Raw genomic sequence first — 13,907 nt, forward strand, 5'->3', positions numbered from 1 at the left:
CTTATTAAGCTGAGTGTGCAGCAGCTGAACTCAGAGATCCTGGTGCAGAGGTCTCCCTGGGAAGCCAGGTGATGACAGACCTAGGGACCCAGGGGCTGTGTGCCGCCCCCCCACCAAGCGGGCCAGCCTGGGCTCCCTCTGTGGGTTGGCAGCAGAGCCTCATGGCAGTCCGAGTCCCTTGGAAGATGCTGACTTAGTGTCTGTAATTTGAACGTTGGTGTCTAGGATAGCCATGAGGATATTCAATAGATTATTGTCACCCTGATGCCAGTCTAATACATGTTATTGTAGATATTTTATGGAATAAATTGCAGGTTGTGTGTACCCACACTAAGAAGAGGAGGTGAGGGATTGCAAATGGCTGCAGGCCTCTGAAGAGAGTTAGGGTATTGTGGGCTGGCCTTGCTGGGGTCTCTTTTGGTGTCTTTGCATTTCTGACCTATTTTCCTGTAACATCCGAGGGCACCTGCCATGGGAACATATCCAGCTGACCTTGGCCATGCTTATACCATCCAAGAGCTGTAGTCTCTTCTGCTCCTGCAGGAGAGAGAGGGGAGGAGCTGGGGACACCAAGGGAGGGTACTGGCCCAGCCTCAGGTTCTGGGAAGTCAGGAGGAAAGGAGCATGGCCACCAGAGAGGAGGGTGTGGCCACCAGGGAAAGGGGGCGTGGCCACTAGGGAAAGGGCGTGAGCTGGAGGGAAGGGGCGTGACCATGAGGGGGAGGGTGTGGCCATCAGGGAAAGGGGGCGTGAGCTGGAGGGAAGGGGCGTGACCACGAGAGGGAGAGGGTGCGGCCACCAGGGAAAGGGGGCGTGAGCTGGAGGGAAGGGGCGTGACCACGAGAGGGAGAGGGTGTGGCCACCAGGGAAAGGGGGCGTGAGCTGGAGAGAAGGGGCGTGACCACGAGAGAGGGTGTGGCCACCAGGGAAAGGGGGCGTGAGCTGGAGGGAAGGGCGTGGCCACCAGAGGAGGGGCGTGGCTGCACGCCCTTCCTCTGAGGCTGCAGGTCTTCCTTGGTCACAAGGAGGTCCACTTCCTAATTTCCCGGCCCTGATTGTGTGGCTTCTGCGTCCTCCTCATTGCTGCTGAGCCCCAGGTCATTTGTCGCCTAGAGCAGGAAAAAGATGCGGGATGGAGAGTTAAGGCACAGGATGGGACAAGCTGTTGATGCTCCCATCAACAGTTTTTTGCAGGCACAGTTGGCCGCTGATCACTCAGCATAACAAAGGTGGTGGGGGGTCTTGCATTTGAGTGTATGCGCCTAACCTTCACCGTGGTTTGCAGATGTCCTGGTTTCCACTTTGCATGTTACCTTATGAGGCGGAATATCAGATACATTGTATCCATCTGTCTGAATATTGGGAGGTTTTTAGCGGGCCCTGGGGGATATGGTTTTAACTTGGAATTTATGTTACACCATGTAGACTGCCAAAGGGGAGAGGTGTTGAGAGCGCGCGTAGACTGCCCTCTGCTGACAAGGACAGGAAACACTTGCTCTTGGCAAGTGCTGAGAAGTTCCCCACTGTAAACCTGACCACCTTCCCGCAGGAGCCCAGACACCTGCAGCTGCTGGCCGAGCTGGAGGACAGCAGCATCTTCTCCCTGATTGCCGGCAGGAAGCAGTACGGAGCCCCCACGGACTATGGCTTCTGCATAAAGGTACCGCCCACCCCGAGACTCATGGACCGCATCCCACTGTGAGCTTTGAAATTAAACCAACGACCTCCTCTCTTGGTTGCTGCTTTTTTAAAATAACAAACAGTTTCACATTGGATTTATGCATTGGTATAAAAATATTTCATGTGTGCTTTCAATGTGTCAGTCTTTGAATAGCTCAGATGCTCAGAGAAAAGCAGAATCCATGATAGACAATGCCACATGGCTTAGGAACGATGGACCCCGTGTCTTAGGGACCCCCCCAGCCTGTCACCTCAGTGGCCTCCAAGGTACTGAGTGAGCTGATGCCTTCTGTGTGGGCTTCCAGTAACCAAGACATTAGACTAGGGGTGACCACAACTCTGCTTCTCACTGTGCAGGTGTGTCAGGGCACATGCTCACACATATACTCACATGTGCGTGTATGTACCTGCACACACCTGTGTGAACAAGCACATGCACACATGTGCACATGTAGACATATGTGTGGACGCTTATGTGCACACACACACAGTCCTTCCTACTCTGAGGCTGTGATTCAGTCATCATAATAGCAGATATTTACTGAATTACCCACTGTGCACGAGACATTCTGCTGAGGTTTCTACCTCCATCATCTTCCTGGGTCTTCCCAGGTGCTCACAGGGTGGGAACTGCCCAGCCCTGTTGCCCACATCAATGAGCAAGCCCATAGTCCCCCAGCTGGGCTGTCTTCTAAGCCAGAGGAGGAGACAGGGCACAGGGAGCCTATTCCATCCAAAAATACCATTTTTCTGCTTGACTTAGTGAAGCTGCCTTGGTTACAAGTGGTAAGAACCGACCTCAAACCCGCTGAAGGCCGTGGTGCACAGGCGGCTGGTGGAAAGCGACTGGGGGGTGGGGGGTGGGGAGGGGCTGGCGCCCTCCGGGCCGGCACCACCCACCCCCTCCCCTCTGGCCCACACGCCAGCCCACAGCCCTGCGGCCTCTGCCTCTCCCATGTATCTGCCACACAGAGGGCTGTCCTTCAACCCTCCTCGCATCCAGGTTCCCAGGGCAGAGAGCTGGGTTAGTCTGACCCCGCGGGGCCCCTCGGGTCTGGGCTTAGAGGGCCCAGCCCAGCCTGTGCCTGCAGGCTTTCTTCCATCACAGCCAGCCCTGCCCCTGGCCGGACACCTGCCAGCTCCTCTGCCTCCCCTGCAGCCACGTGGGTCTCCCTCTCCGGACCTTTCCACAGCGTGCGTCCCTGGCCTCCACAGCCCTGAGTCTTGGAGGCTTCTCCCTGCCTTGCTCAGTCTGCGGGCCCTTCCCACAGCTGCCTCTCCCTCGGAGGTGACTGAAGGCACCTCCTCGCAAAACCCAGGAGTGGCTGTCCTTCCAGGAGCCCGCCCTCCCGGGCCCCACCACCTTGGTGGTTTGCATCCCTGTCTGTGTCCCCAGCACCCACTTCGGGAGCAGGGCTGGCCACTCAGCTAAGCACTGCGTAACCAGCTAGCAGGCCCGGCCTGTGCCCCAGAGCGCTGTGAGTGATGCCCAGTGCCCAGGCGCACACACCTGCCCGTGGTCCCGTCTCTGCCACCTGCTGGGCTGTGCTGCGGGTGGAGCTCAGCTCTGCCCTGAGAGGAAGGCTGGTCCTGGCTCACTGTCACACTCACAGGTCTTTCTTCTCCACCTTTAGCCAAACAGAGTCAGGAACGAGGCTAAGGAGCTGCGCTTGCTCTGTGCCGAGGATGAGCAGAGCCGGACATGCTGGGTGACAGCCTGCAGGCTCCTCAAGGTGGGTCCCCATGGCCGCGGGGTGTGTGTGTGTCAGCCCTGAGGTCACTGTGTGGGTCATCTCCTGGTCACTGGGTGTGTGTCGGCCCCGAGGTCACTGTGTGTGTGTGTGTGTGTGAGCCCACGGTCACTATGCATGCGGCAGTCACTGCGTATAAGACCCCGAGGTCACAGCGTGTGACAGTGCACACCTCTCCATGGATGATGCCTTTCCCCTCTGCGTCCCGTCACTGGGTTCTTGGAGTTGAGGGTCCTCACGTGTTTTTTCAGAGTCTGAGAAGCTCCCACAGAGCCATTGTATCAGTGGAGCCGGAGCCAGTTCCTGACCTAGAGCTGGTGGCATTTAGGGAGGGAGCAGGCTGTGCTGCGCTTTGCAGGACATTCACCAGCCCTGCCCTGATCTCTCCCGTGAGATGCCAGCAGCACCCTAGCAGCTGAGACAGCCCCAAGCATCCCCTGGGTGTGTGGGGTGGGTTGAGAACCACTGCCTTAGAGAAATGGGGAGCAAAAGGTCGGGACTGAGGAGTCAGCAGATGGGGGTGGGGCGGGCACACCCCATCAGGAGGTTGGTGGTTTTCCTGACAGCATCACACTCCGGAATTCCCAAAATGCCAGGGCTGTGCAGGAAATGTGACAGATCGTCTGGCTCCTCACAGGGCCTCAGGGGAGACGGTGCCTCCTGACAGTAATTCTAAAGCAAATGTCTTGCTCAGACCATCTCGTGGGATCACACCCCACAGTGATTTCACAGAAACAGCCCAGGTGACCTTGCATGCCCTAAGACTCTGGGTGGCGTCCCTGGGAGACAGACGGGGGAGACTGAGCTCTGAAGACTCCTGAGAGGCACTGCAGGCTTCCGGAGAGGCGGCCAGTGTTCTTCTGTCCCAGAACCTTACTTTGTTTTATTTTTTGTCACTGAAAAACAGAGAAGGGTTAAAATATACATTTTACTGTTCTGTAATAGAGGAGGAAGTGCTGCGCCGGTGCAGGACGTCCTGCGTCATAGGCTGCCCCTGATGCGCTGCTGTCCTCAGTCGCTCACTCGTGTCTGACTCTGAAACCCCATGGACTGCAGCCCGCCAGGCCCCTCTGTCCACGGGATCCTCCATTTCCTCCTCCAGGGGATCTTCCCAGCCCAGGGGTTGAACCCTTGTCTCAGGTCTCCTGCATTGGCAGGCAGGTTCTTTACCACTCTCGCCACCTGGGAAGCCCCCGCTCCCTGACAGTCAGTCAGTTCAGTTCAGTCGCTCAGCCGTGTCGGACTCTTTGCAACCCCCATGGACTGCAGCATGCCAGGCCTGCCTGTCCATCACCAACTCCCAGAGTTTACTCAAACTCATGTCCATTGAGTCGGTGATGCCATCCAACCATCTCATCCTCTGTCGTCCCCTTCTCCTCCCACCTTCAGTCTTTCCCAGCATCAGGGTCTTTTCAGATGAGTCATTTCTTCGCATCAGGTGGCCAAAGTATTGGAGTTTCAACTTCAACATCAGTTCTTACAATGAATATTCAAGACTGATTTCCATAAGGATGGACTGGTTGGATCTCTGTGCAGTCCAAGGGGCTCTCAAGAGTCTTCTCCAACACCACAGTTCAAAAGCATCAATTCTTCAGCACTCAGCTTTCTTTATAGTCCAACTCTCATATCCATACATGACCACTGGAAAAACCATAGCCTTGACTACACCGACCTTTGTTGGCAAAGTAATGTCTCTGCGTTTTAATGTGCTGTCTAGATTGATCATGACTTTTCTTCTAGGGAGTAAGCATCTTTTAATTTCATGGCTGCAATCATCATCTGCAGTGATTTTGGAGCCCATATAAAGTCTGCTACTGTTTCCCCATCTATTTGCCATGAAGTGATGGGACCAGATGCCATGATCTTAGTTTTCTGAATGTTGAGCTTTTACCCAACTTTTTCACTCTCCTCTTTCACTTTCATCAACAGGCTCTTTAGTTCTTCTTCACTTTCTGCCATAAGGGTGGTGTCATCTGCATATCTGAGGTTATTGATATTTTTTCTGGCAATCTTGATTCCAGCTTGTGCTTCCTCCAGCCCAGCGTTTCTCATGATGTACTCTGCATATACGTTAAATAAGCAGGGTGACAATATACAGCCTTGACGTACTCCTTTTCCTATTTGGAACCAGTCTGTTGTTCCATATCCAGTTCTAACTGTTGCTTCCTGACCTGCATACAGATTTCTCAAGAGGCAGGTCAGGTGGTCTGGTATTCCCATCTCTTGAAGAATTTCCCACAGTTTGTTGTGATCCACACAGTCAAAGGCTTTGGTATATCAATAAAGCAGAAATAGATGTGTTTCTGGAACTCTTTTGGTTTTTGGATGATCCAGCAGATGTTGGCAATTTGATCTCTGGTTCCTCTGCCTTTTCTAAAACAAGCTTGAGTGTCTGGAAGTTCACCGTTCACACATTGTTGAAGCCTGGCTTGGAGAATTTTGAGCATTACTTTGCAAGCGTGTGAAGTGCAATTGTGTGGTAGTTTGAGAGCATTCTTTGGCATTACCTTTCTTTGGGGTTGGAATGAAAACTGACCTTTTCCAGTCTTGTGGCCACTGCTGAGTTTTCCAAATTTACTGGCATATTGAGTGCAGCACTTTCACAGCATCATCTTTTAGAATTTGAAATAGCCCAACTGGAATTCCATCACCTCCACTAACTTTGTTCATAGTGATGCTTCCTAAGGCCCACTTGACTTCACATTCCAGGATGTCTGGCTCTAGGTGAGTGATCACACCATCATGATTATCTGGGTCATGAAGATCTTTTTTGCATAGTTCTTCTGTATATTCTTGCCACCTCTTCTTAATATCTTCTGCTTCTGTTAGGTCCGTACCATTTCTGTCCTGACAAGCTGGTGTTAAAGCCAAGTGTCCCTCGATAGGGAGCCGGTTCCCTGAGTTAAGGGATTTTCATGCAGAGAGCCCCCATGTGGCTGGAGAAGCAACAGGCTCCTCTCAGGGTTCTGCAGTGGGGAATGTTCCAGGATGTACTATTAGCAATTCAGCAGTACAGTGCAGAAGGGTGTATAGAGAGATCAGTGCATTTATGGGGTGAGGGCTGGAGGTGCGTGCTCACATTTGCTGGTGTGTAATCGTGAGGTGGCAGGCGAAGGTGGAGGCCACTCACCAGAGCCTGGGGGCTGTGGGGCAGACAAGGCAGACGTACAGGGAGGCCTTCACGGTTTCGTGTTTGAGGGATTTCACTTATGTTTTTCTCTGCAAAAATATAACCTCTTTTGGAAAAAGCAAAAAGGAGGTGCAGAAGGAAGTGATACTAAGGCGTCATGTTCTGTGGGTGACAGGCAATGATGCGGCCCTGCTTCTGACCTGGTCTCACACGTGAGGAGGGTGGGCGTCTCTGTGCTGTCCTAACCAGGTGCAGGGAGGGGGCGGCCGAGCTTGCAGCGGCCGTGACGCCCGGCTGTTATTAGTGCCAACGACACGTTCTGTGTGTGCTGGTACAGTGTGCACGTTCCGGAGCATCCACTGCGGGCCACGCATCACCTCACACCTGCGACCTCACTGCTCACATCCTCAGAGTACAGGTGACGGACCTGAAGCCCATGACATGCCCCACATGGTGCTGGCGTGGGGCCGAGCCAGCAGCAGGACCCCAGCCTGCTGGCCCCAGAACTCCACCCCTAACCGGCACTCTCACTGCATCCCTGAGAGTCTCTGGGAAACCAAGATCCATCTAGTTCCAGACGCAAGCCTGTTGTCCCAGTCACATTGACCCAAGGGAACCACTGAGTCCACATCCCTCAGCACCGTGCTGCAGGGAGGCAGGCCCTGGCCCCGGTCACTGCAGCAAGGCAATGGTGGCCGGAGCCTTTCTCAAGTGAACCGCGGTGGGGTCATATCCTCCCATCTTGGCTGGTCACACCCTGGGGTTCCTGCCTCTACAGAGTGGACAGTGTCAACCTCTGGTGTGAGGGATTCCCTACAGACATCCGGGTCTCCTCCCTGCCTGCCCTCAGCTCTGTTCATCTTGCTCATTGGGGGGAAGCATAATTGGAAGACAAGGTCCTCCTTGATGACCTCACCCTGCACCCCCACATTGCCTCGAGAACAGGATGTGTTGTGCTCTGGAGACTTGCACCCTTCAAAAGTGCTGGGGAACCTTCCCCAGCACCTTCTGTTCCCCTGGCCCTGCTGCGTCACCAGCTTTTTGGACTGTGAGCAGCGGTTCAGTCAGTGGTCAGTCTTGTCTTCTTCACGGGGAGACCAGTCCCTCAGGCTGCAGGGACCTGACCTGGAGAGGCTCAAGGCTCCCTTCACTTCTCCTTGCATCTGCTCTCATGTCCAGGCTCCATCCTGCCTGGCTCCCCCAGATCCTCAGAGCTGGGATGACCTAGTGCTCAGAACATAAGAGATGCTCAGAAAATGTGCATTGAATGAAAGTGGAAACTGACCCAAATACCTGTGCCTGGCTTTGGGTGACATAGCAGCAATTTGAATGGTATAAAAATCCCAGGGTGTTTTTGAGAGGAAAGCCTTCTTTTGAGTTAACTTAGGACCTTCCCCTTTCTCTTAAGTACCAACCCAGTTACACCTCCTTTAAAATATGTGTGTACGTATATATAACTCAAACCTCCTGGGGAGAAAACTGGCTAGTATCTGCTTTGTTCCTCTACCTTCCTACTGCAGTGTTTCCTAAATGACTTTATAGAGACTCCGGGGGCTGTGCCGGGAATATGAAAACTATGTTAGTTACCTACCATATCCTTCCTGTGACCCTCCACCTTCTAGGAGCTTCTTAAGCTGCTATTGCAATTCTTCCCCAAGAGGGAGATCTTGCTTCATCAACACAAGATTCTGTAGGGCAGTGGTCCCCCCTGGTTTCTGGCACCAGAGACCAGTTTTCTGGAAGATAATTTTTCCATGGACTGAGGTGGGGTGGTGTGGTTTCCAGATGATTCAGGCACGTTGCATTTATTGTGTACTTCTGTTATTATTACATTAAAATATATAATGAAATCATTCTGCAGCTTACCACAGTGCAGAATCAGTGGGAGCCCTGAGCTTGTTTTCCTGAGCCCAGGCAGTAATGCAAGTGATGGGGAGTGGCTGTAAGTACAGATGAAGCTTCACTCGCCTGCCTGCCACTCACCTGCTGCCGTGCAGCCCAGACCCTCACAGGCCGTGAACCAGCATGTTTGTGACCCAGGAGTTGGGGACCCCTGCTCTCGGGAATCCCCTGGTGGTCCAGTGATTAGGACTCAGCGCTTTCACTGCCAGGGCCCAGATTCAAGTCCTAGTGGGGGACTAAGATCCTGCAAGCCACCCAAGCAAGGCTAAAAAATACATATAATTTTTTTTTTAAGTCTGGAGGTCTTAGAGAAGCTTTAAAACAACAGCAAAACAAAACAAAAGCTGCCACAGAATTCCGTAATGAATTACTTGACATGGAAAAGGCGGTTAGAGTGGATGCTGGGCACAGAGGCAGCTGAGGTGCCTCCTGCTGACACAGGCCCCCGGAGCAGAGGTGCTCACAGCGCGTGGAAGCAAGACAAGTGCAGGGGCCGGGAAGTGTCGGGTCGAGACAAAGCACCCCAGCCCTGGCGGTAACACCGGTGGCTTGCGGCGTGCTCACCACATGCCACGCACCTGCTGGAGCTTCATGTTACCCCATTTCATCATCACAGGAACCTGGGGGAAGTTCAGCCCTCACAGTTTGGTGAGGAGAGAGTGCGGGGAGCTGGGCCGGCCAAGGCTCCGTGTCCCTTGGGGGACTCTCTTAGGAAGCCCAGGGGGGACTTGGAGAATGTTCAGGTGTGTTCCAGCCTCCCGCCTGGTGGTGCCACCTGCCAGCACACACAGCCAAGCTCACTGCCTCTTTGGATCCCAGGGTTCGGACCTGTGGTCTGCAAAAGCCAGTCCTCCGACTACTGAGCATTTGGAGAAACATCTTCTCTAGGGCCAGACTTCCCTGGTGGCTCAGCAGTAAAGAATCTACCTGCCAATGCAGGAGACAGGTTTGATCCCTGGCCCAGAAATATCCCCTGGAACAGGAAATGACAACCTCCGCCAGCATTCTTGCCTGGAGAACCCCATGGAGAGAGGAACCTGGTGGGCTGTAGTTCATGGGGCTCAGAATTGGACACAACTTAGTGACTACACAACAACTTCTCTAGGGCACAGCAAAACAAAACAAACGGGGACAGTACAGTCAGCTTTCCACAAAGCTACTAATATTAATAGCTGTGTTCATGGTAATGGCTTTATTCTTTAATCTGAGGTTGTGTAAACTTAGCTAATTTAAACTATAAAACTCTGACTGTCTGATCTACTATTATATCAACAGTATTTTATAAAATATTGTTGATATGGTGATAGATCAGCAATTAATTTTTGGTGTGTGTTTGTGTATATTGCCTTATTTGGAAAATTAGTTGCCAGGGCTTAAGACAGTCACGGAGTTTTTTTTCCCCAAAATCGGATTACTTCGTGAAACCTAAAATAATGAGAGTCCCTGATGTAGACCTTCCCTTTTACCTTCTTCCCTACAAGAAGATCTCTCAAGTCTACTGGTTCCCAAATTTTATTTTTATGTAGCAGAGCCTATTTTCCCTCCTCAGGCAAAATCTTGGATAATTCCTCAATATGTGGAATAGATAAAAAGACTGAATGGATTACATGGCATATCAGGTTATTGCTAAGTGGCAAATAGTCCCTAATCTCAGCAGCTGTAAGAGCAAAGATCAATCCTGCTCAGATGTGGCAGGTGGCACAGCCCCATCCTGACCACTGCTGGGGAAGGGAGGCAGAGCCAGGGGTCTCCCATCCACAGAAACGACAGGTATCCATCCCACTCACAGTCGAGGGTCCAGACTGCTCTCCTGGTCTCTCCGAGAAGAGCCAGCCCCTTTCTTGACTCAAAAGCAGAGCCAGAAACTCTCAGCAGACAGGCCAGTGTCTAGCACGCAGGTGCAGTTTCAGTTTTTGTTTAGAAACAGCCCCCACTCATAGCATCTCTGCAGCGCATCTCCACCCTGGAACAATTTGAAAGCCCGCCTGCCCCATCCCTCCCGGCCTCTTGCCCACCTGCTGCACTGCATGGCGTGTGAGCAGCCCCCAGTTCATGTCTGTGTGAGCTACAAACACATGTCTTTTCTACATGAACAGATGGAAACAGGAATTAAAATACATGGAAAGTAGAAAGGAAGGAAGAATTGTAAAACTCGGTCATTTTAAAAATGGGAACAGTGAAGACAGACTTTGCATTTCTACCTACATTGTACTTTTAAATCAAGATGAAATGGACATTCTTTGCAAAACAGAAAAATCTTAAAATTAACTGGAAAACCCAGAGGGAGAAATTGAACTCCCATTTTTTAAAAAAATGAATTCCTTTAAACTTTGAGAAATATTCAAGCTCTGTGCTGTGTAAACTGTAACAGAACCAGGAATAGCACTGTATACTGAAGTTTTGGTCACCTTCATACATCAGGGCCTGTGCTGTCCTTTTGGATACCAGTCAGATGTGGCCACAGAGATTGCATTTCGTTTTTCCTGAGTCCACATTCTTCTCTCTGGGACCAGAACTCCACTCAGCAGCCATTTGAATATGGGCCTGCTAACAACTAAATCTCTCCATGTTTATTTGGTTTATTTTGACTTTACTTTCATTATTGAAGGAACTTTTCACAGTTGGTCAAGTCCTAGACTAGGGGTTATTTTATCCTGTGCTTCTCCCATCCCATTGTCTTCTAACTCTCATCACGCAGGTTAGAAAGTCCACTGTCCTTCTCATTGCTTCTTTGAAAATAGCAAGTCTTTCTCTGGTTGCTTTTACGTTTTCTCTGTTTCTGTTTTGCATGATGTTCCTGGCTGGTTTTGTTTATTTGTTCCTTTTGTTTTGCTTTTATCCTGCACCTAGATTCTGTAGCTTGGCGTATTTTTATTTGTTTGGAAATTTCTTGGCCATCATCACAAACATACTTCCTTTTCATACTGTTCATGGAGTTCTTAAGACCAGAATACTGATGTGGTTTGCCATTCCCTCCTCTGGTGGACCACGTTTTGTCAGAACTCTTCATTATGATCCATCTGTCTCGGGTGGCCCTGCACAGCATGCTTCTTAGCTTCTCTGGGTTACACAAGCCCCTTCTCCACAACAAGACTGTGATCCAAGGAGATCAAATGAGGTAATCCTAAAAGAAATCAGCCCTGAATATTCATTGGAAGGACTGGTGCTGAAGCTCCAATTCTTTGGCCACCTGATGCAAAGAATCAACTCATTAGAAAAGACCATGATGCTGGGAAAGATTGAAGGCAAAAGGAGAAGGCTGTGGCAGGAGATGCAATGGTTATATAGCATCACCAACTCAATGGACATGAATTTGAGTGAACTCCAGGAGATAGTGGAGGACGGGAGCCTGGGAGTCACTAAATTGGACATGACTTAGTGACTGAACTACATCTCAAACATTTCTTTTGATCTGTTCTCTGTCTTCCTGTCTCACTGGGGTGCGATTGTATCTATGGAAGACCTTTTCGTCGTGTTCTAAGTATGTTAAGTTTAGAAGTGAGCACATACCGCTGGTCCTTGAGCTGGAAATGAGCTGACATCCATGAAGAGCAGTGAAGAGGAAGATGCAGCCCACTTGAGGCCTGTTTCCTCTTCCTTTTTTCTTTTCTGTGTGATTTGAAGGTGTAATTGAGGAGTGCAGGTTGAGACATCAGGAGTGTAGGAGGCTTTGCAGGACACTCAGTGCTTATTGACCGAGGAAATCAAGCCCAAACTGCTGAGCTGGTTGGGCAGGGAGGCTGGTGGTTAGGAAGAGCACTGGTTTGGAAGCAGGATTGTACATTCAGAACCCGAATCCTTACTTGACTGTGACCTTGAGCAGCTTGCTTCACGTGTTTGTGTTCTGTTGTTTGTGAAATGAGGATAAAGTATATATTTGATAACATGGAGAGGATTAAATAAAAGAGCAGCATAAAGCACTCAGAGCTCTGCCCACAGCAACATTCAGGAAGGCGAATTGTTCTTGCTATGCGTTATTATGTTGTTACTCCCTTGACTGCTCCCTGCCCACCCAGCACCCCCAGAGAGAGTGGTAACTGACCGTGGAGTGTTGGTGGTGGCAGGCCCCAGAGACAGGGCTCTGCTGGGTGTTTAGTCTTAAGTCCACCCGGTCGTCGCCCATTGTTCTACATGAGTGTGGCTCTTGAGTGCCAGGGGTTTGCCCTGTGTGGGGCTTTGGGGGATGCCCTGGTGACTGACTCTGGCCCTCCTTACCTCTTCAGTATGGGATGCTCCTTTACCAGAACTACAGAATCCCACAGCAGAGGAAGGCCATGCTGTCCTCCTTCTCGACTCCAGTGGTAAGTCAAGCTGCACCTCTGAAGCCACGTTCTTCCTCAGCTGCTGCATCAGCACAGCTGTGGGCATCTTTTCTCAGTGAGGCTGCCAGAGGAGCCAGAATATCTCACCAGCATGCGTTTCCCCGGAGATGGGCTTTGTCATCTCAGCAGTGTGACTGCTGGGAGCAGATTCCTCTGTACCCTCTCCCCTTTCCCACATCTCCCTGCAGCGTTGCTTTGGTGAATGGCTCCCACTGAGAGCTGTATTCTAGTGTTCAGAAATGTTGACAGCATGCCCATGTCTACTGAGGAGCTGCCTTCACCACCTTTGCGTCTGTCCATTTCAGCCAAGGGGTCCATGGTGCTGTTGACCATGATGCTTGAGTCCATGCAAAAACTGAGATTGTAGTGAGTCTTCCTGTCATCTCAGGATGGACTTTATATCCCAGAGGTGCAGAAACACTTCATCCTCCCCAAATATGATCTTAACACATTATTGACTGGGCGATGTATTAACACGTCTTTTGTTATCCAAATGTTTATTGGCCAGGAGTATCAATACATTTTTAGAAAGTGATAGAATTATCATCACTGTGCGAAGCTGTTAGATCTTAAAATTGATCAAAGGTTCATTATACAGTTTATGATTATTGTTATCACTCAGGTTTTGCTCCATTAGGTTTTTGTTGCACCCTGTGTATATTGTAAATGTGAAATTTTCAAAAATGACACATCGAGAAATTTTGAGTGAAAAATTTTTTGGTGAATTTTATGCAGATATTTTCTCTGATTGTCCAAGTCACATATATGTTAGTGTCTCAGAAGATGGTAGTTCTTCAGAATATAATTCTGATTCAGACGATGTGAATATCAGACCAACAAAAAGACAGAAAACCTTAGTGATTGATTCTGATGCAGAAAGTGAAAATGAAACTGACAGGGCTGGAGAACTTTACAGGGGTAACTACTGAACGTGATAACCTGCAAAGTGTTACTGAAATAACAGAGTTAACTTTTTGGCCAGCCAAAATAAAAATCATCACCAACCACAGGTGTTAGTTTCTGCAGAAATCCCCCAGTTGATAATGAGTTAACAATCTCTCGATGTCCATTCCTCAGAGATGTCAAAGTGCCCACAGAAGGGGTGTCCATGTTTCTGTGAAC

General features: G+C 50.4%; 1 protein-coding gene across 11 annotated transcripts in view; it reads left to right on the plus strand.

The window, feature by feature from the left end:
* The window catches only part of GRB10 (growth factor receptor bound protein 10), a 217,054-nt gene that overhangs the window by 186,225 nt on the left and 16,922 nt on the right, over window positions 1-13,907 (plus strand). For all 11 annotated transcript variants that reach the window (XM_043462503.1, XM_043462510.1, XM_043462502.1 and 8 more), the window contains 3 exons: window positions 1,550-1,660; window positions 3,315-3,413; window positions 12,687-12,764. In XM_043462503.1, coding sequence (XP_043318438.1) covers window positions 1,550-1,660; window positions 3,315-3,413; window positions 12,687-12,764 — 288 coding nt within the window. The remainder of the gene's footprint in view (window positions 1-1,549; window positions 1,661-3,314; window positions 3,414-12,686; window positions 12,765-13,907) is intronic.

The sequence above is a fragment of the Cervus canadensis genome, chromosome 3, assembly GCF_019320065.1.
Source record: "Cervus canadensis isolate Bull #8, Minnesota chromosome 3, ASM1932006v1, whole genome shotgun sequence".
Lineage (NCBI taxonomy): Eukaryota > Metazoa > Chordata > Mammalia > Artiodactyla > Cervidae > Cervus > Cervus canadensis.